The sequence below is a fragment of the Thrips palmi genome, unplaced genomic scaffold, assembly GCF_012932325.1.
Source record: "Thrips palmi isolate BJ-2018 unplaced genomic scaffold, TpBJ-2018v1 HiC_scaffold_18, whole genome shotgun sequence".
NCBI classification, from domain to species: Eukaryota; Metazoa; Arthropoda; class Insecta; order Thysanoptera; family Thripidae; genus Thrips; species Thrips palmi.
The window spans coordinates 1,248,762-1,274,164 of record NW_023144627.1 but is presented as its reverse complement, the minus strand read 5'-3'; the positions used below and the strand labels follow the sequence as shown (position 1 = coordinate 1,274,164).

Genomic DNA, 25,403 nt, shown 5'->3' with positions numbered 1-25,403 from the left:
TCTCCCATTTAGGCTATAACTTTAAAAATCTTCTTGCGCATACTATTTTGTCGTAAAAGGTTGGCTTAGACATTTTTCACTTCTTCGATTCATTTTTTAAAAATGCCGGCATGCCCATCTCAAAATGTCAATTGAATTTTTATTCGCAAGCTTTCTAACCAAGCATTTCACTAAAATTGATCAAAAATGTACAAAATAGACAAATTTTAGGGACTTTTCAGCTTAAAAAGCTAATAATTAATAATATAATGGAAGTTTTGAGCTATGCATGCCGGAATCTTTTGAAAATGAGTCGAAGAAGTGAAAAATGTCAAGGTCAACCTTTTACGACAAAATAGTATGCGCAAGGAGATTTTTTAAGATACAGCCAAAATAGGCTCAAAAAGACTCTTCGACTGGGTTTACAGCCTGGCATGTGCCTTCAAAAGTCAAATTTTAGTCTCCCCAATGAAAAATTTTATATCCCGAACAAATTATGACTGTAGGATCCATTTCGAAAATGGCAAGATTTTCACCAGAACCTCCCCTTAAATGAAGCTCTTGGGTTCACTGTTCTACAATGCAGATTGTAAGTTCATAGTGTGGTCAATCATTCTCACTTTTCTATTTTCAAATTTTCAGCACCAAACAACTCTGCAAGTATATTATAGCCGTGAGCTAGATGGGGTGCTCGCGACATTTTTAATACAACTCCACTTTCGGAACTTTGCGACCTGGGGGAAGGGGGGGGGGGGAATTAACTGGCCAGCATAAGTAAATAGACACTTCCACCAGAGCACCGAGTGAAGAACAAGAAGAATAACAAAACCCGGAAACAGTCCATAAAAGTTGCTCATTTGTCCATATTATGGATTCATTTGGGTTCTACGATCGGTTAAAATTAGACAAAGACGAGTTTTATGATTTTAGACCGTCAAAACCTATATATAAGACGTTTATGGGAACTGGTTCCTGCACCATTTCTTCCTCTTGTTCTTCATTCGGCGTTCTGGTGGAAGTGTCTATTAGTAGCCATCGATGTCGCTGTCGGAGTCCGATGATATGTCAAAGGACAATTTGGCACTTTCATTTTCCTGCCTCTCGAGAGGTCGCTTCTTACAGCAAAAGTATTTATGTGTTTTCCCTCGACGCTGTGTTGAGGGGCCAGAATCATAAGCGCCCACAAGAATCTTGATGGGAACATACTTGACTTGGCCCCCTACTTCTAGGACTGAACTTGATTTTGAAGCCTCTGGAAACAGCGAAAGCGTCACACAGAAATGGCTATGAGATGTCGGAGCCACAAGCTGGACCAGCAGACTGGTTGCATGTCACCCGCATGCCTGTGACGCATGCCACTCACGACAGGTGCTTTACAATGTCACGATTCGATTTATAAAAGGTATGAAGCTGGGTCTTATCCATTAAATCAAACCCCGTGACATAAAAAATCAATTGTGGGTCACGGATCAGTTACGGGCCGCTACACATCTATGAATGAAGAGATAGACTTCAAATTCGGTATGGGTCTTTCCTCAACCTTCCTTCGTCACCTGAAAGAGCGCGGATATCTGAGCAACGACCACAGCGCCACCTATTGGGCAGCGCAGACACACTCTCAGACCTAAACTGATTAATTTTTCTATATTGTAGAAAATTTACTCTACGGCTTAGTGATTTTAGAGCGTTACTATGATATGGTATATATTTCCAATAACATATCGAATAAATTTTACATGAGATACAGATAAATTAGCGGTAACAAATTTGGTAATTATAGACAATCGTTTACTTAATTACAGAAAATTTAAAGAGTTGCTGTTGACAGACATAACTTTCGACCCACATAACTGTAAATCCACATAACTAGTGACAGAAATAACAGATTTATTTCTGATATAAAAAAGCATTTATTATTTGAATTAAAATTATAATTGCTACAGACATAACATTTTACAAAAATAACCAAATCGCATATACATATAACTGTTGACAGACATAACATTTGACAGGCATAATATTTGATAGGCATAACCGTCGACAGACATAACTTTCGACAGACATAACTGTCGGCAGATCAATGCAAGAGCTTCCCGAGGGATTAATGGATAAAGCTCAAATTACAGCATGGTAGACTCAGCAGGGACAGCTGCTTCCAGTTCGATAGAGGGGCAAGATGAGCAGTGCCGCCTCTGCTTTGACCGCCCTAGAAATCACGCTGCAGTGCCGTGCGGGTATCGCATCTGTTGCAAGACCTGCGCGGGACGGTTGGACGAGAGCGCCACTTGCCCGCTGTGCAGGAAGGAAATCTTGATGATCGAAATTTTTGACAAGGCTTCATTTTCTTCTATTTATCCTCCATTTAATTAAACTTATATATATTTTTTTTAAATTAAAAATTATTTCTGAATAAAGTTATATGTATTTAAAGTTATGTGTGTTTACAGTTTTTCAACCACAATTAATCCTCTTTTATGTCTGACACCAGTTATGTCTGTAGCCAGTTATGTCTGTCAACAATTATGTGGATAAACAGTTATGTGGGTTTAAAGTTATGTCTGAAGCAGAACTCCCAATTTAAAATGTCAGTAGAAATATGATGACAAATTTGTTTATAATCTATAGAACTTATTTTCTGCAAATGTAGGAGACAAAGTTTGTCCTCATAAACAATTTATCGATGACTTTTTTGTGATCTTCAGTAAATATTTCCAGTGAAATTTTTCTCCGTTCGAACAAAGCTGATTGGAAGGTAATGCGCTTAGTCAAAATGGTCCTACAAAACATTTTTAGCTTCGACAAGTCAAGAAAGGACTCAATGTAAGCGGCTTTTAAAAGATGGTTGAGTTGTGACTTTCAGCGGAAACATCCAAAAAAATTTTCTGACTCTTGAAAATCTTTTCTGTTAATTCTTGTATATATTATCTGTATGTAGAGAACATTTTGGCTACATTTATAGATCATTTTTACTAGAATGCAACAGTAATTTTTTTCTGCTTGATCACAACTGTAGGTGCAGATAATATTATCAACAGACCACTTTTCTGTAAAGTTGCTGAATATTTTTTCTGTACTTCTAATCAAAAGGACTACAATTGCAGAAAAAATAATTTAACTGTAGGTTTACTGAAAAAATAGTCCGTGGAGTGTCTGAGAGTGCAACCATGAAAACTGAACGGACAACTGCACCATTTCAACCTGTTGCAGGAATAGCCAACCATGGAGGCTATTAGTATAATCTAAAAATTATGTTGTGAATTTACGACGGAATATTTTTCGCAGATTTTAGGGAATGTCCAAAAGTGTACTGTAAATGCTTCTTTCCTACAGGAACTTTTCTAAATCAACGGAAGTTCGTCGTTAATTTCTGAAGGTTCGTAGTAAATTTACGAAGAAACATCGTAAATTTACAAAGTCTGTTATGAATTTAATTTACATAGGGTTTCGTAAATTTACGACGGGCCTCGTTAATCTACGACGGACCTTCCTAATTAAACGAAGGAACTGTTGGAAATTTTTTTGCCGAAGGATCCGTCGTTAATCCCAGACGTATAATTACGAAGGTTCTCTGTATATCAACGAATGTTCTTCGTTTATTAACGAAGGTTCCCTGTAAGTTTACAAAGAATCTTTCTAGATTTATGAAGGTGCTTCGTAAATTTCCATTGTGATTGTAAAATCGACAGAGGTCCATAAACAAATTGACGAAGAGTTTTGTGTATATACGAAGAGCTTCGTAAATTAACGAAGGAACCGTTGGCAATTTTTTGACCGAAGGATACGTCGTTTATTCCGGACATTAATTTTTACAGTGTGTGTTTTTAACTTTACCCGTGAATATCTCCTAAACCATTTCGCCGAAAATTTTCATACTTGGGCTGAAATAATTTTGAGTAATATCCTATCAATGTAGAGCAAAAGTAAATTTCTGGAATGATAATCTTGGAAAAACCTATTTTCAGTATAAGGGTGATTCCGTGCGTAGGGGGTCATTTCAGGTCACCGGGGCCTTGCGCCTGAACTGATGTTGATTTGGTAGCTTGGGCAATTCAAATTTGTTTTACTAAACGAAGACCATGTCCCTATGTGGATAAGTCAATCTAAATTTGTTTTTCTAGGTTTCGTAAGCTGCTAAAGTGTCGTTCTGTAAGTTCCGTCATGGTCACCAACACCTATAAGACAACATTGCCATGCTGTAGTAAGGGAGGGTGGGGCACCTAGTGACACTTTTTGGATTTTGGCACTCACTCCGATACTGTGCGAGAAATGAATCTGCTTACACCTCAGAAGGTTGCTTTTATCCTTCCTTGATCGCAAAAACATGTTGTGGCGTTTTGACAACACCTATTTCTATTATTTACATAGCTTCCCGCAGACCTCTGCACTTGTCACTAGGTGCCCCAGCCCGGGGCACCTAGTGACAGGTCATATAACTCACATTACCAGCATGGAGCAACGCTCCAGCTAATTGAAAATTATCTGGTTTAGACTCTTTAAGCTTTTTAAATATCAAACCATTCTGAACGGCGCCATTTTTCCCCAAGAAACTGCATTTTACTACAGTGCCAATCAAATTCAATGTTCTACGAAATTGTCGTACAAATTAGTCTCATTTATGTTTCGTTGTGTGACAATCGGTGACAATTTACTTCACGGTTGCCAAATCGATGTTTTGAAACGTTTAAATCGTTGAAATACGGTAAATAGAGTGTGTCTGTCACTACCTGCCCCGGGGGCTCATTTCCGTTCAAAATTTGATATTAAAGAAATGAAATCATATGTTTGAGCTGGTTCAGCGAAAACAACTTACTAAAGGTCCTTATTATTGGTTAAAAGTGCCAGAACGATCGGCAGTGCCGTGTACTGGAAGAATGACGAGAAAACATTTTGTAAAAAAGTCGTAAAATCTGTGATTTTGGGTAATTATTTTTTTGCTTCACTGTAAAAATTATGTTGTGAATTTACAACGGAATATTTTACGATGGTTTTTGGGAATGTCCAAAAGTGCACTGTAAATGTTTCTTTCCTACAGGAACTTTTGAAAATCAACGGAAGTTCGTCGTTAATTTACGAAGGTTCTTAGTAAATTTACGAAGAAAAATCGTAAATGTACAAAGTCTGTTGTAAATTAACGAAGGGCTTCGGAAATTTACGACGGGCTTCGTTAATCTACGACGGGTCTTCGTAAATCTACGGTGGACCTTCGTAAATAAACGAAGGAACTGTTGGCAATTTTTTTGCCGAAGGATCCGTCGTTAATTCCAGACGTATAATTACGAAGGTTCTCTGTATATTAACGAAGGTTCTTTGTTTATTAATGAAAGCTCCCTGTAAATTTACGAAGGATCTTTGTAGATTTACGAAGGTGCTTCGTAAATTTCCATTGTGATTGTAAAATCGACAGAGATCGTTCAAAAAATTAACGAAGGTTTTTGTAAATATACGAAGAGCTTCGTAAATTAACGAAGGAACCGTTGGCAATTTTTTTGCCGAAGGATCCGTCGTTTATTCCGGACATTAATTTTTACAGTGTTTTATTCTAGGGGCTAAAATATTTTGTTCAAAGTCTCACTTTCACTTGAACATGATTCCACAGCACACGACCTTTAGATAAGCCACCTCAAGTTGTCTGAAAGTGCCATAGAGTGGCCAGGGCACCTCTGTGTCACTAGGTGCCCCTGTCACTAGGTGCCCCACCCTCCCTTATATGACTCAGCCACATCAAAAGAAAACTGGCTATTTCACTCTCTTCCCTGACTTATTCTTCGCAAAATTACGGAAGGTGACCTACGTATCATCACTTGTTGAACCCGAAACAGCCTATGGGAAAATGTCCACCATGTGACCTATGCTGCTTTCACAACTGACGGTCTACTGGGATTCCTTTTCGTTTTAGAACCTCGCGACCACTTGGGATCGAAAGAACATAAAAAACGCTGCCAGAAGCCCGTGCCCGCGGGACCTGGGGCGGTCAAACGCACAGTAAAAAAAGATTCGCCGATTCGGTGACGTCTGGGCGCTAAAACGAGAATAAGAACAGCGACACCCTCAAACCGTTCTGGCGGCCCTCTGTTCGTTTCGGCGACGCTCGGTCTAGTTTCGGTGGCGCTCGGTCCGTTCCGGAGCAGCAACCTCACCAGAACGGCACTGCAGTCACCCTCCCGCCAGCGACTTTAAATCGTCGTATTAATGTGAAATAGGACACAAAACAAGTCAGGGGCTGTCAGTAATCATTCGTGTGACTCATCAAAGCGTAACGTTGCCGGCGGGCACGCACAAATATGCACAGACAGCTAAAAAACAGTTGTCGTCATCCTAACCTCTCCTGGCGGAACACCACCTGGTGACGCAGGTCACCGTTTTGGTGACGGACCGTCGCTGGGTTTGTATGGGTACCCGTTTCGGTGAGATTGGATATAGAACGACCGACAAAACAGCGAATCTTTTTTTACTGTGCGACGCTTCCAGGCCGTCAGAATTGTTCAAAACGGTAAGGGTGTAAAAATAGATGTAAATTCCGTTTCGGGCCGTAGCTCCTCCATCTGAGGGAGAAAGTTCCCACAACCTTCGCTGAAAAACGCTTTTTTGGATGCTCAAAATGACACTGTCAACAGTTTTTACCTATCTTGTATTCCAGCGGGTCACACTGTAAAAATTAATATCCGGAATAAACGACGGATCCTTCGGCAAAAAAATTGCCAACGATTCCTTCGTTAATTTACGAAGCTCTTCGTATATTTACAAAAACCTTCGTTATTTTTTTGAAAGATCTCTGCTGATTTTCCAATCACAATGGAAATTTACGAAGCACCTTCGTAAATCTACAAAGATCCTTCGTAAATTTACAGGGAACCTTCGTTTATAAACAAAGAAACTTCGTTAATATACAGAGATTCTTCGTAATTATACGTCTGGAATTAACGACGGATCATTCAGCAAAAAAATTGCCAACACTTCCTTCGTTTATTTACGAAGGTCCGTCGTAGATTTACGAAGACCCGTCGTAGATTAACGAAGCCCGTCGTAAATTTACGAAGCCCTTCGTAAATTTACAACAGATTTTGTAAATTTACAATTTGTCTTCGTAAATCATTGAACCTTTATGAACCTTTATAAATCTTATACACACGCTACAAATATTATTGCGGCGTGCTTATAATCCTTTTGCTTCGTACATAAACGCAGCGTGTTCGTAACCCACAATTTTATTATTTGCAGTCTCGTATGGCAGCTTGGAGATAGAGATGCCTTGGAGGAAGCCGACCGGTTGTGTCGCCTCGTGGCCGAGTGGATACGTGCCTGCATGCCACTCTTTTGGCAAGGGTTCGAAAATTGGAGAATTTTTTCAAAAGATGCGTGCACATAATTTTTCGGCGACACGCGACACGCAGCGTCTGCACAACCAACGCCGCGTGTCCCTTAAATGCCGAAAAATTATGTGCACGCATCTTTTGAAAAAATTCTCTAAGTTTCGAACCGTGATCGGTGCTCAGGTATAGTTTTGGAGGGCGTCTGAAATATAGGGTACACCGGAAACAGGCAAATCTGTTATTTTAAGTTCTACGAAGTTTCTGTCTGAGGCTCCTCAGGTATGAATAGGGTATTTCAACGAATCCCTGGCCCGGAAGTCAAAGAACAAAAGTAAGAACCGAAACGGCTTCTGCGCATGCGCAGACGCTGCCTCAGAGTGGAGGGGGGACGTCTGCGCATGCGCAGAAGCGGTTTTTGTTATTACTTTTGTTCATTGACTTCCGGGCCAGGGATTCGTTAAAATACCCTATAATCATCGAAGTACCGTTGGGGCCTTGAAGCGTGGCCCCTGTACAATGTAACCACGTGGCATAAGTTGCTTTAACTTTGTCCAGTGTTAGTTAGGGACGTATTTCTTGCGTAACAGGCATTTGGGGTGATTCGTAACAGACCCGTATAAAAACAAGAATTTAAGTAGTTTTTACAATTAAATGCTTGAATCGTCTGCTGCCTAATTCCAATACATTAACACAGCTCAAAATGCATTTTAAAGCCAGTAATTTTATTCTTTCCTCCAAAATTGATAAAAGTGAGGTTAGGGTTGACATGTCAGTTAATGCTGAGGCGGTCAACGGCAGCTTGTAATGTAGATTTTAAGTCGTCTGCAGGACATCCGAAGAACAACTGCTGGAGGAGATAACATTCCCGACGATGTTTCATTTAATGTGTAGGATGTTATGAAAAGCCCCATGGCTGTTACAAATCACCCCATGCTGGGGCGATTCGTAACAGCATGCAAGGGTTTGGAAAGCGTCTTAGAATACGGATTCCAGATTGATCCAATTGAGCTGTACAGTCTAGATAAAGGGCCAGACTGCTCAACTGGCACAAGTTTGGAACCGATATGCAGAATGTTCTTTATTTTGTACAAGGGGAAATAACTCCTGAAAATTTGTACACCGAAATTCAAAATTCATGAATTTCAAGCCGAAATTCATTGAAATTCATCGAAATTCATTGAAATTCATTGAAATTCACGAAATTCATTGAAATTCATGAATTTCGGTCTAAAATTCATCGAAATTCATTGAAATTCATGAATTTCGATCCGAAATTCATTAAAATTCATCGAAATTCATGAATTGCGGTCTGAAATTCATTGAAATTCATGATATTTGATCCGGAATTCAAGAAACCACGTGAATTATGGTCCAAAAGTAATTAAGATTCATTTAAATGGATAAAAGTATATCAATTGATACAAAAACTAAATAATAGTTGTACAAAACGTCGAAGTGCATTGAAAAACAATCATTTTCATGCAATTTTCTTGTAATTTAATGCGGTAAGAGCTCTCCGGTATGCGCGCTTAGGCTGGCTGAAGCAGCCTGGCTTCTAATACCGTCGGAAGCAGTCGATTTTTCTCGGTCTAGATTTGGTCTAAATGACCGTCTACAGACCTAAGCAACCCCGTCTAGCATTGAGTGGCCGTTGCGGCTGGAAGGCCCTGAAAAAATTACCGCGGCGTTGGGACTCAAAAGTAGCCATGTTCATCCCTTGGCTTGGCGCGAATGTATCCCCGCGTTTCCGTCGCGTTGCTAGGCGTGCTGTGAGCACTCACCTACGTCATGCCCGGGCGGCCAGGGGGCCGTCCGAAAGCCGTTCCAGAAGGTTCGAGAAAGTTTTCGCTAAAGAACGGCCAGCACGGCCGTAGCCGCCTCCTCGCGCCAGGGGGGGGGGGGGGGGGGGCAAATTTTCGTCTGCATTGAAGGTTGCCTACCTATCAGGGGTCCCGCAGGTGCTTTTTCAATTTTCAACACACGATTGAATGTATTAAAAGGGTGGTAAATGTAAATTGTTAGCGAGCGAAGCGAGCTCAGAAAATTTGCGGTTCTAACGTGTGCGAGCGAAGCGAGCTGAGAAAATTTGCGGTTCTTAGGGCTTTAGGGTGGAAAACGTAATTTGTTTGCAATTAAAGCGAGCTCAGAAAATTTGCGGTTCTAAGGGTTACTTGGTGGTAAACGTGTGCGAGCGAAGCGAGCTGAGAAAATTTGCGGTTCTTAGGACTTTTTGTGGTAAACGGCGTAATTTGTTTGCGAGCAAACAGAGCTCGCGCGGGAAGAGAGAAAATCTGCGGTTCTTACGACTTACTAGGGTGGTCAGTGTTTGTCCGAGAGCTGAGAAAATTTGCGGTTCATAAGGATATTTAGGCTGGTAAATGTAAATTATTTGCGAGCGAAGCGAGCTGAGAAAATTTGCAGTTCTTTGGGTTATTTACACTTTTTTAAAAGGTATTCTCGTGCATTTCTGTGTCTACATTGCTTGCACCTGGCCAGATTCCTTGCCCCCCCTTGCCCCCCCCCCTGGCCAAAAGTTGGGGGGGGCATTGCCCCCCCCGGCAGCTACGGCCCTGACGGCCAGGAAAAAGGCCCAGTCTCCAGAGAAGTGACACACTGTTTGCAGACGTTCCCGCAATTAGGCAAGGTCAAGGAGCCCTGCCGAGGGAAGGAATGGGAGGGGGGAGGGGAAGGGGGGAAGGGGGCAGCCGGGTCGGCGACCTGCATCCTTGGGCCGAGAAGCCTCCCTCGCCCGCCACGCCGTCAGGATATTGGGACCTCAGCTGCCCTCAAAATTGGCCTAGAAATTCATTTGAACATGTTTCTGAAGCAGTGAAAGGAATGGAAGACGAATTTGAAATTTTCAGATTTGTAATGTAAAGCAAAATATTAGATCACTGGGGTGAGCCACTTGTGAACAAAGACTATTCATCCCAAAGACCCCTCATTGTAAAACGCCATTGTCGTCAGTTTTCTCTCTTCCCCGCCCGAGACCCCCCCGAGAGTGAGCCAGTGTGCGTGTGTGTGTGAATGTGTGTTGGTCCGAGGGTCGGCCTGCCTGCCGCGGTGCACTCCTCCTATTGTCTCCAATTTTAACTTCTGTCGCTTTCAATTTTTCAACACTTTAAGCGCCATATTCTGCTTCCTCATGTCCACGCGGTTAACGCCATATTTTATTTTTGGATTTTGTGATATTTTTGAGTTTTAACCCAATTTGATTACGGAATTATAGAACCACATTTTCTTGTGTATCTCCCGAAGGCCTAGACCTAGAACTGAATTTCAAAACTGCTCTTGTACATCTTTTCATGGCGCATTGAACGAGCTCCTTTATTTTACTCTTAGACTTCTAGAAGCGAATTTACATTTTGCAGCCAGAGGCAATTGTCCTTGGGGGGCCAAGACCGCTCCTCTCTCGGCCGACCCGGACTACCTGGTTGGGTCTCGCCCGCAACCCACACTGCCGGATGGCTGCACTTTTCAATGGAGAATCGGGCGCCCTTTCCCTTCAACTGAGCTTGTCGCGCACTCGTGAAAACTCAGAGGGCTTCCCCATTCGGTTACAAAGTGTGTGTATATTTGTGACTAGAGACCGGCACTGCCGCTCGTGGCGAGCCGGCCCGGCTCGGCAACCGAGTCTCTGTGCGAGAGAGAGGTCCGAGAAAGCCGAAGCCGAGTATGCGGATATGCGGAGTCGCTCTGCAGGCCAGCGGCAACGAAATCTCACACCGAAATTCCTCAATTTTGTGATGAAATTCATGAATGTTGTTGTGAAATTCATGAATTTTGCTGTGAAATTCATGAATTTTGCTGTGAAATTCATGAATTTTGCTGTGAAATTCAATGAAATTCAATGAAATTCATCGAAATTCATCGAAATTCATCGAAATTCATTGAAATGCATTGAAATTCACTGAAATTCACTGAAATTCACCGAAATTCATGCGAAATTCAAAATTTTGTGCACCGAAATTCAAAGTTATTTCCCCTTGATTTTGTATAGAGAATTCCGAAATCTGTTACAAATCGCCCCACATTCCCTTAGCCCAGGTTATATTGCTATGGCCTTCCCACATCTGTTTCCTTTTGGTCTCGCTGATTAGTCAAACAGAAAAAACAACAATGTAACCCTTAAAATACATGCAACACTTAATGTTGTATCATGATCAAGGGTCATTCCATGGGGGTTCGACATACTTTTGCAAGTGATCTCTCCGATTCCGATGAAACTTTGCGAGCTTGTTGGCTATGGTCTGAAAGCCCCCAAAACCAATTTTGAGCAAAAAATACCGATTTTTGAAAAAGTTATGGCTTGCGTTAGAAATTTTGATTTTCGATGCAGACCTTTTTTGAAAACGCTGTAGTTTCTTCAAAAATGAAGCTACAGAGCTCATTCTGGGCGCATTAGAAAGGTATTGAATTAAACTTTAAGCCTATTGCAACATTTTGACAAAAATGTTCAAATTTGACATACATTGAACAAAGTCAAAATTTTGAACACAATTTTCTCAAAAGTAGTATTTTTGATTTTTTTTCTTTTTTGATATGTTATAGTCCATACTTTAGTCTAGCAACCCTCAAAATTTGATTTGAAAAAATTCATAAACAAGGAAGAAAAACGGTTTTTAGTGTTGCGATTCGGCAAATTTTCGCTAGTTGGAGTGGTGAGGAGAGCAGCATGATGCACATTTGAGACCGCAGGTTGTCGATCTCGAACTTCTAGTGTCACTTGGAACAGTTTTTTGGGGTGCTGAACTTAAAAATTAGATCAGTTTTCGTTTTCAAAATTCCCAGGGGCGGATCAAGGGGGGTGACTTTTCAAAAATCAGGATTTTCGGATGTCGCAACGCGATTTCTATGTTTTTTGGGGTGGAGATATCGAATCTTGAACGATGTTGAATGCAAGTTGGCCCTAAAGCTGATCTAACGTATCGTCAGAACATAAAAGTGTGCAAATAGAAGATCAAATAGTCCCCAAATGTGAACAACTTTGGCCCGTTGCAAAAAGTAAAGCTAGTGTTGTTACTCACACCCCTGAAGACATAAGAATCAACATGCGACATCCAAACATCTTGAATTCTGAAAAGTCACCCCCATTGACGCACCCCGTTATTAAGATTACCAGGGGCGGATCAAGAGGGGTGACTTTTCAAAAATCAGAATTTTTGGATGTTGCATATCGTTTCTCATACTTTCCTGATTTTCGAAAAGTCACCCCTCTTGATCCGCCCCTGGTAATCTCAATAAAGGGGTGCGGCAATGGGGGTGACTTTTCCGAATTCGAGATGTTTGGATGTGGCATGTTGATTATGTCTACAGGGGTGTGAGTAACAACGCTAGCTTTACTTTTTGCAACGGGCCAAAGTTGTTCACATTTGGGGGCTATTTTGATCTTCTATTTGCACACTTTTATGTTCTGACGATACGTTAGATCAGCTTTAGGGCCAACTTGCATTCAACATCGTTCAAGATTCGATATCTCCACCCCAAAAAACATAGAAATCGCGTTGCAACATCCGAAAATCCTGATTTTTGAAAAGTCACCCCCCTTGATCCGCCCCTGGGAATTTTGAAAACGAAAACTGATCTAATTTTTAAGTTCAGCACCCCAAAAAACTGTTCCAAGTGACACTAGAAGTTCGAGATCGACAACCTGCGGTCTCAAATGTGCATCATGCTGCTCTCCTCACCACTCCAACTAGCGAAAATTTGCCGAATCGCAACACTAAAAACCGTTTTTCTTCCTTGTTTATGAATTTTTTCAAATCAAATTTTGAGGGTTGCTAGACTAAAGTATGGACTATAACATATCAAAAAAGAAAAAAAATCAAAAATACTACTTTTGAGAAAATTGTGTTCAAAATTTTGACTTTGTTCAATGTATGTCAAATTTGAACATTTTTGTCAAAATGTTGCAATAGGCTTAAAGTTTAATTCAATACCTTTCTAATGCGCCCAGAATGAGCTCTGTAGCTTCATTTTTGAAGAAACTACAGCGTTTTCAAAAAAGGTCTGCATCGAAAATCAAAATTTCTAACGCAAGCCATAACTTTTTCAAAAATCGGTATTTTTTGCTCAAAATTGGTTTTGGGGGCTTTCAGACCATAGCCAACAAGCTCGCAAAGTTTCATCGGAATCGGAGAGATCACTTGCAAAAGTATGTCGAACCCCCATGGAATGACCCTCAAAGGTTTGCAAAAGATCCTCGATTTAGATTCTTTATGATGAACAGTCGAATGCGTTGGCAGTCCTTAAATGTGGGAAATGTCTGTATCAAAAAGAATAACTTTTTTTCAGAAATCACACCCAGAATTAAGGTCTCACATTATGTTTTACTCCAGTCGCTTACGTTCAACAAAATCATATTGGTAAAGTAGATGTTCTGAATTGTTAGACATGGTAAATGAACTAGGATCGCCCACAGTTTTCTTCACATTATCAAGTGCTGATTATCGCTGGAAATACTTATACAGAATACTTGGAGTAAAAGACTTAACTGCTTTAACAGTCTCAAAGAAAACAAAGTTAATTTGTGAAAACCCTTTGACAGTCAGTACATTTTTCAAACTTCGTTGTGAAAACTTCTTACACAAAGCCTTTTAAGAAGTTCAATGTCATAGATTTTTGGTACAGGGTTGAATTTCAACATCGTGGTAGGGGACACATTCATGGAGTTATATGGTTGGAAGATGCCCCAGATATAAAAAAATGTTTCAAATGAAAATGATAAGCAAAGAAAAGTTGACTATTTTGAGAAGATTGTTTCTTGTCAAAATCCATATATATCATTTACTCCAAGCTTAGCTCACCCTTGTGAAAGATCTTTTTCAGATTCTTTAAATTTAGAAAATGATTTAGCTGAACTTGTAAATCGTGTCCAACGTCATACAAAATGTTCAGCTTCATATTGTTTAAGGACTGCCAAAGGTTCCACTATTCCAATATGTAGGTTTGGTTTTCCCAAACCATTATCTGAATTTTCAGAGCTCATTGGAGAAGGTGCAAAGTAGACAACACAGCCTCACGGTTTTTTCACGGAGCAGGGAGTCTATGTATATTGTTGGTTGCCTATGGCCTACTTGGAGGTCCTGGACGGGGAAGGGGGATGCGAGACTGCTCCATCAAAATGGCTGCTGTCACAGTACCTCATCTACTAAAGTATCGCTGCTGGGTTGCCCACCGTCAAGGGGCAACGTCCAATACGGTTGAAACTTCCTAAAAGTGTTCAAAATTCGGCGAGCTGAAAGCGAAAATTCGCACAATTCTTGACCAGGGGGCGGTAACACTGCAAAGCAGAAGTGAGGCGAAGCTCTTGCTTCCTGGCTGGGATCAACAATGGTTCAGGACGAGTGCCGCTGTGTACACTCTAAATGTTGTTCAGTGAAGATGTGGTGAAAATGTTCCATGTTGGTGCAGCTGACTTCATAACATACCATTCACTGTAACTTAAAGATATTTTGACGAAATTTCTTGTTATTATGGAGAAAATCTCCAACATAATAAGCACCAACATGTTGGTGCAGCCTTTTCACCGCAAGACACTTACAGTGTATCCAAAACGGAGTCAGAGCCAAGACCCACCTAAATTTAATCATGTGCACTCAGAGAACCTTCGAAACTATTTCAGGCCTTACAAAGCAAAGCAGTTTGTTAGAACAAAGTATTTTGAGCATACGCAAGCTTACAAGAAAATACTCCGTAATTTACGAACTATTTCTTCGCATAACAAAGTAAATTAGTTTGCACGTATGTATGCTCAAAATACTTCGTAAGGTTCTAAGGGTGTGCCGATCGAGAGTGTGCTCGTCAAATCGCGCCGAAGAGAGCGTAAAGAGCACACTGTTGAGTTTGCTGCGTGAGTATTGATTGCGGTGTGTCCAATGCAGTCGACGCAGCGCGGCAGTGAGAGCGCCGCTAGTGGCACGTGCACAATGGGGTGCTCAGTGCACTGGCAACCAGCGACCGGCAGGCGCAAAGTTGGCCAGAAGACCGGTGGAGGCGGCCAAAATTCTGGACGCGTTTTGAGCTCTAGAGTCGCTCAGCAGGACTCACGCAACACGTTTGACCCCACCAATGAATTTCTCGTTCGGAGAGCAATCCATTAGTTGGGTCACACGTTCGATTCGGGTCCTGTTTAACGACTCTAGAGCGCAAAACGCTTCTAGAATTTAAGCCGCCTCCACCGGTCTTCTGTCTGGCCCAGTGTGATGCGCACCGCGGTGTACTTGTCGGCCGTCGCTGCAGTTGCCGCGCTAGCGTCAGGAGAAGCTACTTCGGCCTCGAATCAAGTCGGCCCTCGCGTTGTTACCAACGGGACGTCGGCGATCACCGGCAGACGTATGTTGCTCTGGGGCCTTTCTCAATTCCGCCATTTACATGAACTAATTTACATTGATCATAATGTATATACATGACCATGCACTTGTCTGTTTGTAATTGCACAAACCCTAGAGATCCAGTAGGAAGGAAGTCCTTCGTACCACCTTGTGCCTTTATAAGTCCATGATGTCATTCACATCAAAAGTGTTGATATTGTTTTTGGCAGCAAGTCGACGCGTCTTAATAGAATAATTCTGACTGTCCGAGTAGATCCAAGACAATCTTAACAGTCAGAGCAGATCCAAGACATTATTAACTGTTAGTGTCAATGCGGTCTTTTCTCAAAGTTGGTGAGGCTAACATAGAATTACTCGCCGAAGGGCTTGTTAAAAAGTTTCATCTTTATATAAATATACTTGGACATTGCATTTCAGAGATATCGAGATTCACTGGTTTACAGTGAAGATAGTTCATGTAAACTTTTAGGTATACCTCTGCAGTTAGGATTGTTCTAAATCTGCAATGATAGTTAGGATTGTCTGGGATCTCCGCTTACAGTTGGGATTGTTGTATTAGGACGCGTCGAAGTGAGAAGAGAATTTTTAAGTTGGTGGTGCGAACAACACGAGGGGTGAATCACTCAGCGTTCGGGTGTACACATTTGTACATGAATACGGGTGTGTACACCTTGCTTACTCATAAATTTCACGATTTTAAACGTTTTAAGGCTCTATTTTGCGTTTTTAACGGCACTCAACGTCCTCAACGTTAGGTCGAAAAACAAGAGAATTTCGCCCTTTTTAAACTTGTGAATAGACTTAGTACGGGCAAATTTGTACATATGAATACACTAGCGATTCACCCCTCGTAACAACAGGACTGTATTTCATCTCGCCTTTTTGTGATTTGTTGAAATCCTGTCGCTACCAACCTGGCCTTCTTTCATCTTTTTCACAGTAGTCACTAACCCGTGGGTATGATATCCTCCCGAATTGACACTTTTGCATCTACCAGCTCCCAAACAAGGATTTTATCCAAAGCTTGTCTCCAGGTCTCAATGGCTTCAATCTTAATCTAGTCAGGGTCTCATTGTTCATGAGTGATTGGTACTTCACAGTGATAAAAATTTAGTAATCTTCCAGTCTCACAGGTCTCTTGATATTTATTCACGTACGACCTCAGAGGGCCAAGGGCAGTAAAGACTGGTTCTTGTAAAATTTAAAATTTTAACCGTGTTTACTGATCCAGTGACAAAACGCCTTCGAGCGCCCCCCCCCCTTTTTACACACACACACACACACACACACGCACGCCCGCGCGCACACACACACACACCCAATAGACCAGTGGTTCCCAACCCCGGGGTCGCGACCCCATTTGGAGTCTCGGAAAAATTTTGTGGGGTCGCGGCATGCTACGTGGGGTCGCGAGTTGGCTCCTGGGGGTCGGTCAGTACCAAGCTTGGGTGTCAAAAGTAACACAGCAAGGCAGCTATCATTTGAAAATTAGAATGTCTCATTACAAATTTTGGCCCTCTATTTATTACACTCAAACCCTCTAAATTCGGTCAAAATTCAAAATGTGACAGTTAATTTTCGAAAAAATCCCCCTCCCCCGAAAAAGATGGGGTCGCGTAATATTGTTCCTGGGGTCGCGAAAAATTTTGGGAGCCGCTTTGGGGTCGCGGGCTGAAAAAGGTTGGGAACCGCTGCAATAGACGTACGGAAGAGTCTTTTTCCTTCATAAATAATCGTAAATAATTCATGTAGTGTGATGTCATAATTTGTTTGTTGCAGGATTCTTTTGCTCAAATCAATGCACCACTCCGAACTGCCGCTGCATCGATTGCTATACCCCCAATTGCGTTTTAGGCCCGGAAAAGTGTGGAAAGTATTGCATCTGTACCTGCTCGTTCGACGGGATCCTAGATTCAATGAAGGAGCAATGAGTCAAATCTTCGAATATTGTGCAACAGACTGAAGGGCAATTAAAAATCCTGGAACAACTTTTTGATGGTTTACGAGACCCAGATTAAGAAAAATCAGATAAACAAAACATTATCCATGGCTTACCATCTATCCTACAGAAATGGTTTTACACTTCGTGCCCCTGGTCTGTTCTGTCCAAACTGTTAATTTGAGACAAGACGATGCTGGCATTGAATTCGGTGAAAAATAGTTGCTGTACAGTTGACTTAATGTTAGGTGGGAAGCAGTAGCCAATACCTTGAAAGATAGAGGCAGAATGTGCCTCAAAATGGGAAGCACTAGTAAATATTAACCAGCTCACAGATACGTGTTGCCTTCACCGATAAAAATACTGTTGTAATTTAGCAGTAAATGTGTTGTTTAATTTCTGAATGATCAAAGTTGTTTACAAATGACTTACGTTATTTACTGACGAGTAACGTTGTTCGTCAACAACACTACAAATCCAAACGTCAGACTTCTCGCCACTCCAGAGACGAGACATGAAAGTCTCGCCAAATTCAAATCACATTGTTTAGTGTTGCTTAGCTACCCCTCACAGTAAACACTCTGCGAAGAATCGCTTCGTTGTACGAAGAAAATCTACGAAGAAAGGCTTCGTATTATACGGCAAAATTCTTCGCAATACGAAGCATTTCTTCGTACTGCGAAGCAATTCTACAACGGCTTTATTTTCTTCGTAGTTAAGAAGGAAATGCTTCGTAGACGACTTCTAAGAGTGCTCAGCCAATAACTCGCTATCCCACAACCTCCCTTAATTTCGACAGTAACTTCAAGAAACCAGCCCCGAGCTCGCCCCGCCCTGCTTGGGACGACTCCGAACCGCCGTCGGCCGCAGGAGCGTTGCCACCAGGCCCGGCGGCTTGCGACTGGTCCGCCCCTGCCGCCGGGATGCCGCCGCCTGGCCCACCGCCAACAGCTTCTCCTATCACTTGCGCTACTCCCTGCACTGCTTGTCCAGCAGCGGCGACTACCCCCTGCGCCGCCTGCCCTGCAGCAGCGATCAGTCCTTCCAGTCCAGCTCCCTGGCCAGCCGCCCCGCCTGGACCGGCTCCTGGCCCACCCGGCTCGCCTAAGTTTGGTCCTTGTCCAACCGGGCCACCTGGGCCTGCTCCTGGGCTGTCCGGGCTCCCTGGACCCCCCTTGCCAGGCGGCTCACCCGGGCCCGGTCCCCCACCTGGTCCTGCTCCAAGACCACCCGGACCAGTTCCATGACCGCCCAGACCACCCGGCCGCGGTCCCTTTCCCCCCAGTCCACTTAGGCCTGCTCCATGACCACCCGGACCGCCTCGGCCTCCTTTACCACCAAGCCCACGAGGGCCGCCCGGGCCTGCTCCTTGACCCAGCGCTCTGCCAGGCCCGTGCAGAGGAAGTCCCTGCCGTATTGGTCCCGCTCCCTGCGAATCATCCCAGAATCAACCAATACTCATTCAAAAACAAAAAATACTTAGCTAGGCTTTCACTCAATTTTTTTAAAAGAACAAGCAAATTGGGGCTACTTTGACCCACCGGGGTAACTTTGGTGGCCCATGGGCTAGAAATTCGTTTTAAGTTGTTCTTATTCCATTGGTAACGTTTTTGGCCGCTGGGCCAAAGTTACCCCTGTGGGCAAAGTGGCCCCGGTTTGCGATACTTCACTCCATCTTTCACTTGGAGCGAATTTTTTTTTCTCTGGATAAACAGAAAATGCAAGACAAGAGAAAGTCAAGAAACCTTTTTGCTGGGTGCACCCGGCAGTTGTCGTCGGCCAGCGTGCGCATGACCACCGCCGTGGTGGCCTGCCGCCCCCGGCCGTGCAGCATGAGCGCGTAACAGGTCGTCGACGTCATCACGCTGCTGGCCGCCGTCGGCCGTCGTCGTGGAGTCAGTCCCGCTGAGCTGCTCCCGCTGCCACACCGCCTCGCGCTTCCTCCGCCGCCGGAAAGCCGATCTCCGCTTGCTACGCACAACAGAATCCACACTGGTAGAGCTGGAGCTAAGTTGTTTGCTTCAAGCGAAGCCAATGCAGACCCCCACCCCACAGTGGTTTAAAATCCTGTTTTAGGGGGAATAAATCGATTTTTCAAAAGTGTCGCAGGGGGCATTCTGGGGGTTGGAAACGAACTATAATACTCTAATACAATATAAAATGACGTTTATAGATTTTTATATGACGCTGGGAGCCACTGGGAAGGGTTTGATTTTAGTCTTTTGTATTTTGAGCAAATTCATCTAATTTTCTTAGATGTTTCCTACCCTTATTTGAGACGCGTGCAAGTGAGCCAGGTTAGCAACTGCGCCAGGTTAGCAAGTGAGCCACGTTAGCGAGTGAGCCAGGCTGTCGACTGCGCCAGGTTAGCAAGTGAGCCAGGTTGTCAGCTGCGCCAGGTTATGGGATGTCGCAGGCCTGCAGTTGAGCCAGGTTAGCGACTGCCCCGGGTTTTGCAACTGAGCCAGGTTAGCGAGTGAGCCAGGTCGGCGGGGGGCCAGGTTATGGTGCGGCAACGCTGCACTGCCGCGGCCCCCTGCCACCACACCTTCCCCCCGCCCCCAACCCCCACGCTCCAGAGGAGGGGGAGGCAAGGGAGGGGGAGCGAGTGCTGCAGCAGCCGGCTAGCCACTAGCCCGTACCGCTCTCGGATGGCGCTAGATGCACGGGGCGGGGGGCAGTGGTACCGCAGCGGATTCGCATGCGTCGCGTCCGTGATTCGAAACTCACTATTTGCTCTCTTTTTAGGCATTATTATTTTTTCGTCATTTAGATATAAAATTGTTGACTTAGAACAGGGTTGATCGATCGCTTTGGTTACAAAGACAACACTTCGAAAATTCAGTGTTTTAAAAGGTGATGCCGGGGGGAAATCTTAAAAATGTCTGAGGTGGTGAAAACTGTAAGGTATTAATGTTATGTGTGGTAAACTAATCCACTCCAAGTTTCTTCCTAACCCCACCAACCATTAAGCCGCAGAGTTTGTTTTCAACGAAATAGAGTGTTTCGTAGCAAAGTCAGCCACATCTGCCCCAAAAAAAAATCGCTGACATTTTTGCTGAATCACTGCTTTTACTGCCGACTCTGGTTAGCTGATAAAGTCAGCTGCAAGTCACAGATGCAAGTAAAGAAAATGTGATGAGTTTTCTGGGTACACCATCTTTGCAATCAATAAGCGAAGCTTAATCGTTGCCCAGAGCCAAACTTGTTTTGGGTAACAAACCCCTGAATTACTTTTATAAAAATTCTTCACCACACAAATTGGCATCAAGAAAAGCATCTCCACTCCCCTTTTCTTCTTTAAATGAAGCTCACAAATGAAGCTCACGGAGCAGTTTTTACTTTTTTTTTATTAAAAATTGTTTACTTTTAGAAGTTTTGGTAAAAATTGTAAGAAATTTGGGGCAAAACTCCAGATTAAAACCCTTCAGAATGAGTTGAAACTTTTGGGCTGAAGATTGCTGTAATTTAACTCATCATACTCAAATTTTTCACAGAAGTTTTCGGTTTGGTAGGCGTTCCATCAAATAAAAAGTTCAAAGACAGATATAAAATCTTACGAGAACCAAAAATTTTAAAAGTTTCTACTAAATTTTCCAAAAATGTCCAAAGTCACTTTACTTTATGCCAAAATGAAGCTTACTCAATTATCTAAAAAGGTTTTAATAAAAAAAAATTTTATCCTTCTACATCAAAAAAAAAAATTTTCAAAGTGCTTTTAACATGTATGAGCCCTCTTAAATTCAAAATCATTCTTGTTAGATATTCTATTTTCTTTGAAAAGTAAGGACGAAAACAACCTTGTTCCCCCATTTCATTTAACCCAGTGCAAATAAAAACATATGGAGAGTCTCTCTTGGTGCACCACCACTGTAATCATTAAGTGAAGCTAAATCGTAACCTAGAGCCGAAGTTGGGTTTGGGAAGTAACCCTAAAATATAGTTCCATAATAATTCTTTACCACTCAGAACTGTATCAAGAAAAGCATCTCAACACTATCAGCTTCTTCAAATGGAGCTCATAGAGTGGTTTACATCTGATTTTCATTAAAAATGTTGGATTTTAGGAAGGTTTAGTAAAATGTAAGAAATGGAGCAAAATACAAGTCAAAAACCCTTCAGAATGAGTTGAAACTTTGAATGAGCTGAAGATTTCTGTAATTTAACTCATCATACTCAAATCTTTACACAAAAGTTTTTGGTTTTGGGAGGCGTTCTATCAAATAAAAAGTTCAAAGACAGATATACGACGGAAAGGATTGAAATGTCTAAGAGGCAATTTTAAAGGAGAAAAATAAGTTTTTCACTGTAAAGAAGGCTCAGAGGCGCTTCCCCCAAAACATTTCCTCTATTGGAAATGAATGTCAAAGATTTAACAGAAGTTAAATCAATAAAGTCAATACTAGGTTTTTTTACACACCACCCCAGCCTGAAATGACAGGTTTTGAGTTTTATGTCAACAATAATAAAGCAATGACAGTCTACAAAAATGACTTGACTCGCTTTGAAACTAGTTTGGGAAAACAACGTGTACCTTCTTTTCACTAAATAGAGTTGTTCTGTTATCTTGGGAGAAAAAAATTGTTTCTTTTAAAAAAAAAAAATTAAAACATGTTTTGTTCAAAACTTTGTTCAAAAAAAAGTTTAAAGAATAGTTTTTCTTTCCTTTAAAACTATTGCAGATAAGAAGCCCATTCTAGTCAATTCCCCCCCAGGCGTTCCTTTATGGGGCGCTGTTAGCAGAAAGGACAAGAAGTGTCAATACCCCATCTACACCAACGACTTCAGCAGGGAGTAGCGACAGAACACTCCGCCACTTCCAGGCCCTGCTCGGCGCCCCGCCGGCCGGCCCCGCGCCCCACGCGCCGCGGCTCCTCGACGAGGTCGTCGAGGCCACGGTCACGGAGGACGACAACGAGGCCCTGCTGCGCCCCGTCACCGCCGAGGAGCTCCTGGAGTGCCTCAAGCTGTCGCCGCGCGGCCGCAGTCCAGGGGACGACGACCTCACCGCGGAGTTCTACCTCGCGACCTGGGACGTCCACGGACGACTTCCAGGCCGTGGCGAACGCCATGCTGGAGCGTCGAAGGGTCGGTGCCAGCGACGTCCGCGGCGTGGTCACGCTCATCCCCTAGGTGCCCGCCGGCCCATCACGCTGCTCAACGTGGACGGCAAGGTCTTCGGCCGCGTTGTCGCGGGCGGGGGGGATGCGCTGGGCACAAGATCCTGGACCCCATGCAGGTGCGCGGCGGCTGCTCGCGCAACATGCACGGCGGGGTGCTGGACCTGCGCGATGCCATCTCCCTCGTCGACCTGGCCAACCGGCAGCGCGGCAGCAGCACGGCGGCGTGTCTCGTGTCCGTGGACTTCGCCGGCGCGCTACACAACCTGCTGCACGACTGCATGTGGGCCGTGCTGCGGAAGTACGGCTTCTCCGAGGGCGTGCTCCAGCTCTGGTGCTGGTCGATGTCCTGGAGGCCTTCGGTGAGGAGTCCGGGCTCCGCGTCAACCGCGAGAAGACCAAGGCCCAGCCGCTCGGCGCGTGGCGGACCAGCACACCGATGCTCTCGGATGCCCTTCCCGTGCGTCGAGGAGGTCAAGGTGCTCGGCGTGGTGCTCTCGAAGACCATCTCCAGGATGCTGCCCGCCTCAGCAACTCTCGCGTTGTTTATTGTACTTTTGTTTTCAATTATGATTCTTTGGCCTCCTGTTTTCTTCATGTCAAAAGCTCTGTAAAATATCCCACTTGGTTCTAAATAAAAATACTACGGTAATTATGCTTTAAAAACGTATAGTGTAGTCGATTCGTGCTTCAAAATAGCTGAAGTGAGGAAAAACAAAGGACAAAGGGAAAGCGGCTTTCCACCCATGCATTGAACCTTGGAGAACCCGATTCCGTTGAGTCCCACTCGATCGCGGCTGCCACAGTGCGGCCAAAAGGCGAAAAGTGCGACATGGCCTTTTCTGCGGTTTTTTCGATTTATAAGGGCTAGGGATTATGGTTTATGGTGGAAAAAGTGGTTTCCAATCAAAACCTGGTCATGTAGGGGTCAAAAACTGTAAAAAACGCAAAAAATGCCCCCAAACGCCCTAAATTTCACCATTTTTTACTCGTTTTTTGGCTCTTACAACTCCAATTTTGAGAATCCGAAACTTTTCTTGGCAGATTCTGAAAGCTAAGAATGAGAGCTACAAGTTTGTCTTAGGGGTCGACACTGTAGCGAGATCGGCTATTCGAGATATTTGGCCTCAAAGATTTTTACATTGCATCATTTCCACTAAAAATGCCAGTTTTTACTCGTTTTTTGTATTTTTCAAGAACAATTTTATGAATCCGAATCTTTTCTTGACATATTCTGAAAGCTGAGAATGAGAGCTTCAAATTTGCTTAAGGGGCCCACACTGTAGCAAGATCGGCTGTTCAAGATATTTGGCCTCAAAGATTTTTATAATTCATCATTTCCACTAAATTGTCAGTTTTGCGCGCCCCTGCGTGTTGATGCGAGTTTTTTTTGACCTCGGTTCCGACCATTCGTTAAAAAGGTCTCATATGACCTACTCGATTCAGGAATAAAAAAAAATTCTTGGTCGACCCCCTTTTTTGGCCCGTCCCGTTTATTTTTTGTAAAAAAAAAAAAAAAAAAAAAAAAAAAAAAAGACGGAGGGACGGGCGTATAGTATCCCTGCTGTGCGTCTGTCCGTCCGTTCGTCCGAGGACTTCCCGTGGTCCGATCTTGACCAAATTTGGTTTGCAGCCTCCTTGGGTGACCCTAAGAACCGCCCGGTGGCAGCAAATCCGATCCGAGCCCCGGGGGCGCTGCTCCAGGTGCACCATGGTCCACATGGGGTCGAGGAGGATTTCGGCAACGGATACAGCTAGGAGGGAATGTAGGGGTATTTTTGGAATCAGGGCGACAAGACAAAACCAACGGTGCCGATTTCAAGCGAATCGGAGAAGTTTGGACCCCGGTTCAAATCCCAGTGGGGTTTATTTTGAACATTCTTCATATTTGAGTTGTTGCATTCTTTTTGATGTTTTTGAGGGTGCTGATGACGAAAATTTCATCTATTTTGCCCCAGACGCAGGTTCAAATCCCGTAAGGGATTGGTTTGGTCTACTGGATCTTGAAAAAAGGGTGTCGACCAAGAATTTTTTTTATTCCTGAATCGAGAAGGTCATGATGAGACCTTTTTAACGAATGGTCGGAACCGAGGTCAAAAAAAACTCGCATCAACACGCAGGGGCGCGCAAAACTGACAATTTAGTGGAAATGATGAATTATAAAAATCTTTGAGGCCAAATAGCTTGAACAGCCGATCTTGCTACAGTGTGGGCCCCTTAAGCAAATTTGAAGCTCTCATTCTCAGCTTTCAGAATATGTCAAGAAAAGATTCGGATTCATAAAATTGCTCTTGAAAAATACAAAAAACGAGTAAAAACTGGCATTTTTAGTGGAAATGATGCAATGTAAAAATCTTTGAGGCCAAATATCTCGAATAGCCGATCTCGTTACAGTGTCGACCCCTAAGACAAACTTGTAGCTCTCATTCTTAGCTTTCAGAATCTGCCAAGAAAAGTTTCGGATTCTCAAAATTGGAGTTGTAAGAGCCAAAAAACGAGTAAAAAATGGTGGAATTTGGGGCGTTTTGGGGCATTTTTAGCGTTTTTTACAGTTTTTGACCCCTATATGACCAGGTTTTGATTGGAAACCACTTTTTCCACCATAAACCATAATCCCTAGCCCTTATAAATCGAAAAAAACCGCAGAAAAGGCCATGTCGCACTTTTCCCCTTTTTGGCCGCACTGTGCGGCTGGGCAACTCCCGTAATTGAACAAAAGGGC

General features: G+C 43.2%; 2 protein-coding genes across 3 annotated transcripts in view; one reads left to right on the top strand and one right to left on the bottom strand.

Annotated features, from left to right (window-relative positions):
- LOC117645510 overlaps nucleotides 1-25,403 on the bottom strand; it is a 59,367-nt gene that overhangs the window by 22,247 nt on the left and 11,717 nt on the right. The window contains exon 3 of the mRNA XM_034385770.1: nucleotides 19,307-19,532. Coding sequence (XP_034241661.1) covers nucleotides 19,307-19,532 — 226 coding nt within the window. The remainder of the gene's footprint in view (nucleotides 1-19,306; nucleotides 19,533-25,403) is intronic.
- On the top strand, nucleotides 15,182-17,730 carry LOC117645478. 2 transcript variants are annotated; one of them, XM_034385716.1, is made up of 3 exons: nucleotides 15,182-15,262; nucleotides 15,490-15,623; nucleotides 17,402-17,730. In XM_034385716.1, exons 1-3 carry the CDS (start codon nucleotides 15,218-15,220, stop codon nucleotides 17,583-17,585), a joined length of 363 nt encoding a protein of 120 aa, XP_034241607.1. In that variant the 5' UTR covers nucleotides 15,182-15,217; the 3' UTR covers nucleotides 17,586-17,730. The 2 variants fall into 2 exon arrangements, with proteins under 2 accessions (XP_034241607.1, XP_034241605.1); XM_034385714.1 differs by having other exon boundaries at nucleotides 15,204-15,262; nucleotides 15,452-15,623.

Excerpts from the sequence above, each read along its gene's own strand:
- LOC117645478 (XM_034385714.1), top strand. The coding sequence starts at position 15,218 with ATGGGGTGCTCAGTGCACTGGCAACCAGCGACCGGCAGGCGCAAA. Across the intron at positions 15,263-15,451 it reads CAGCGACCGGCAGGCGCAAA|AATTTAAGCCGCCTCCACCG; the intron begins GTTGGCCAGAAG and ends AAACGCTTCTAG. Across the intron at positions 15,624-17,401 it reads GTCGGCGATCACCGGCAGAC|GATTCTTTTGCTCAAATCAA; the intron begins GTATGTTGCTCT and ends TGTTTGTTGCAG.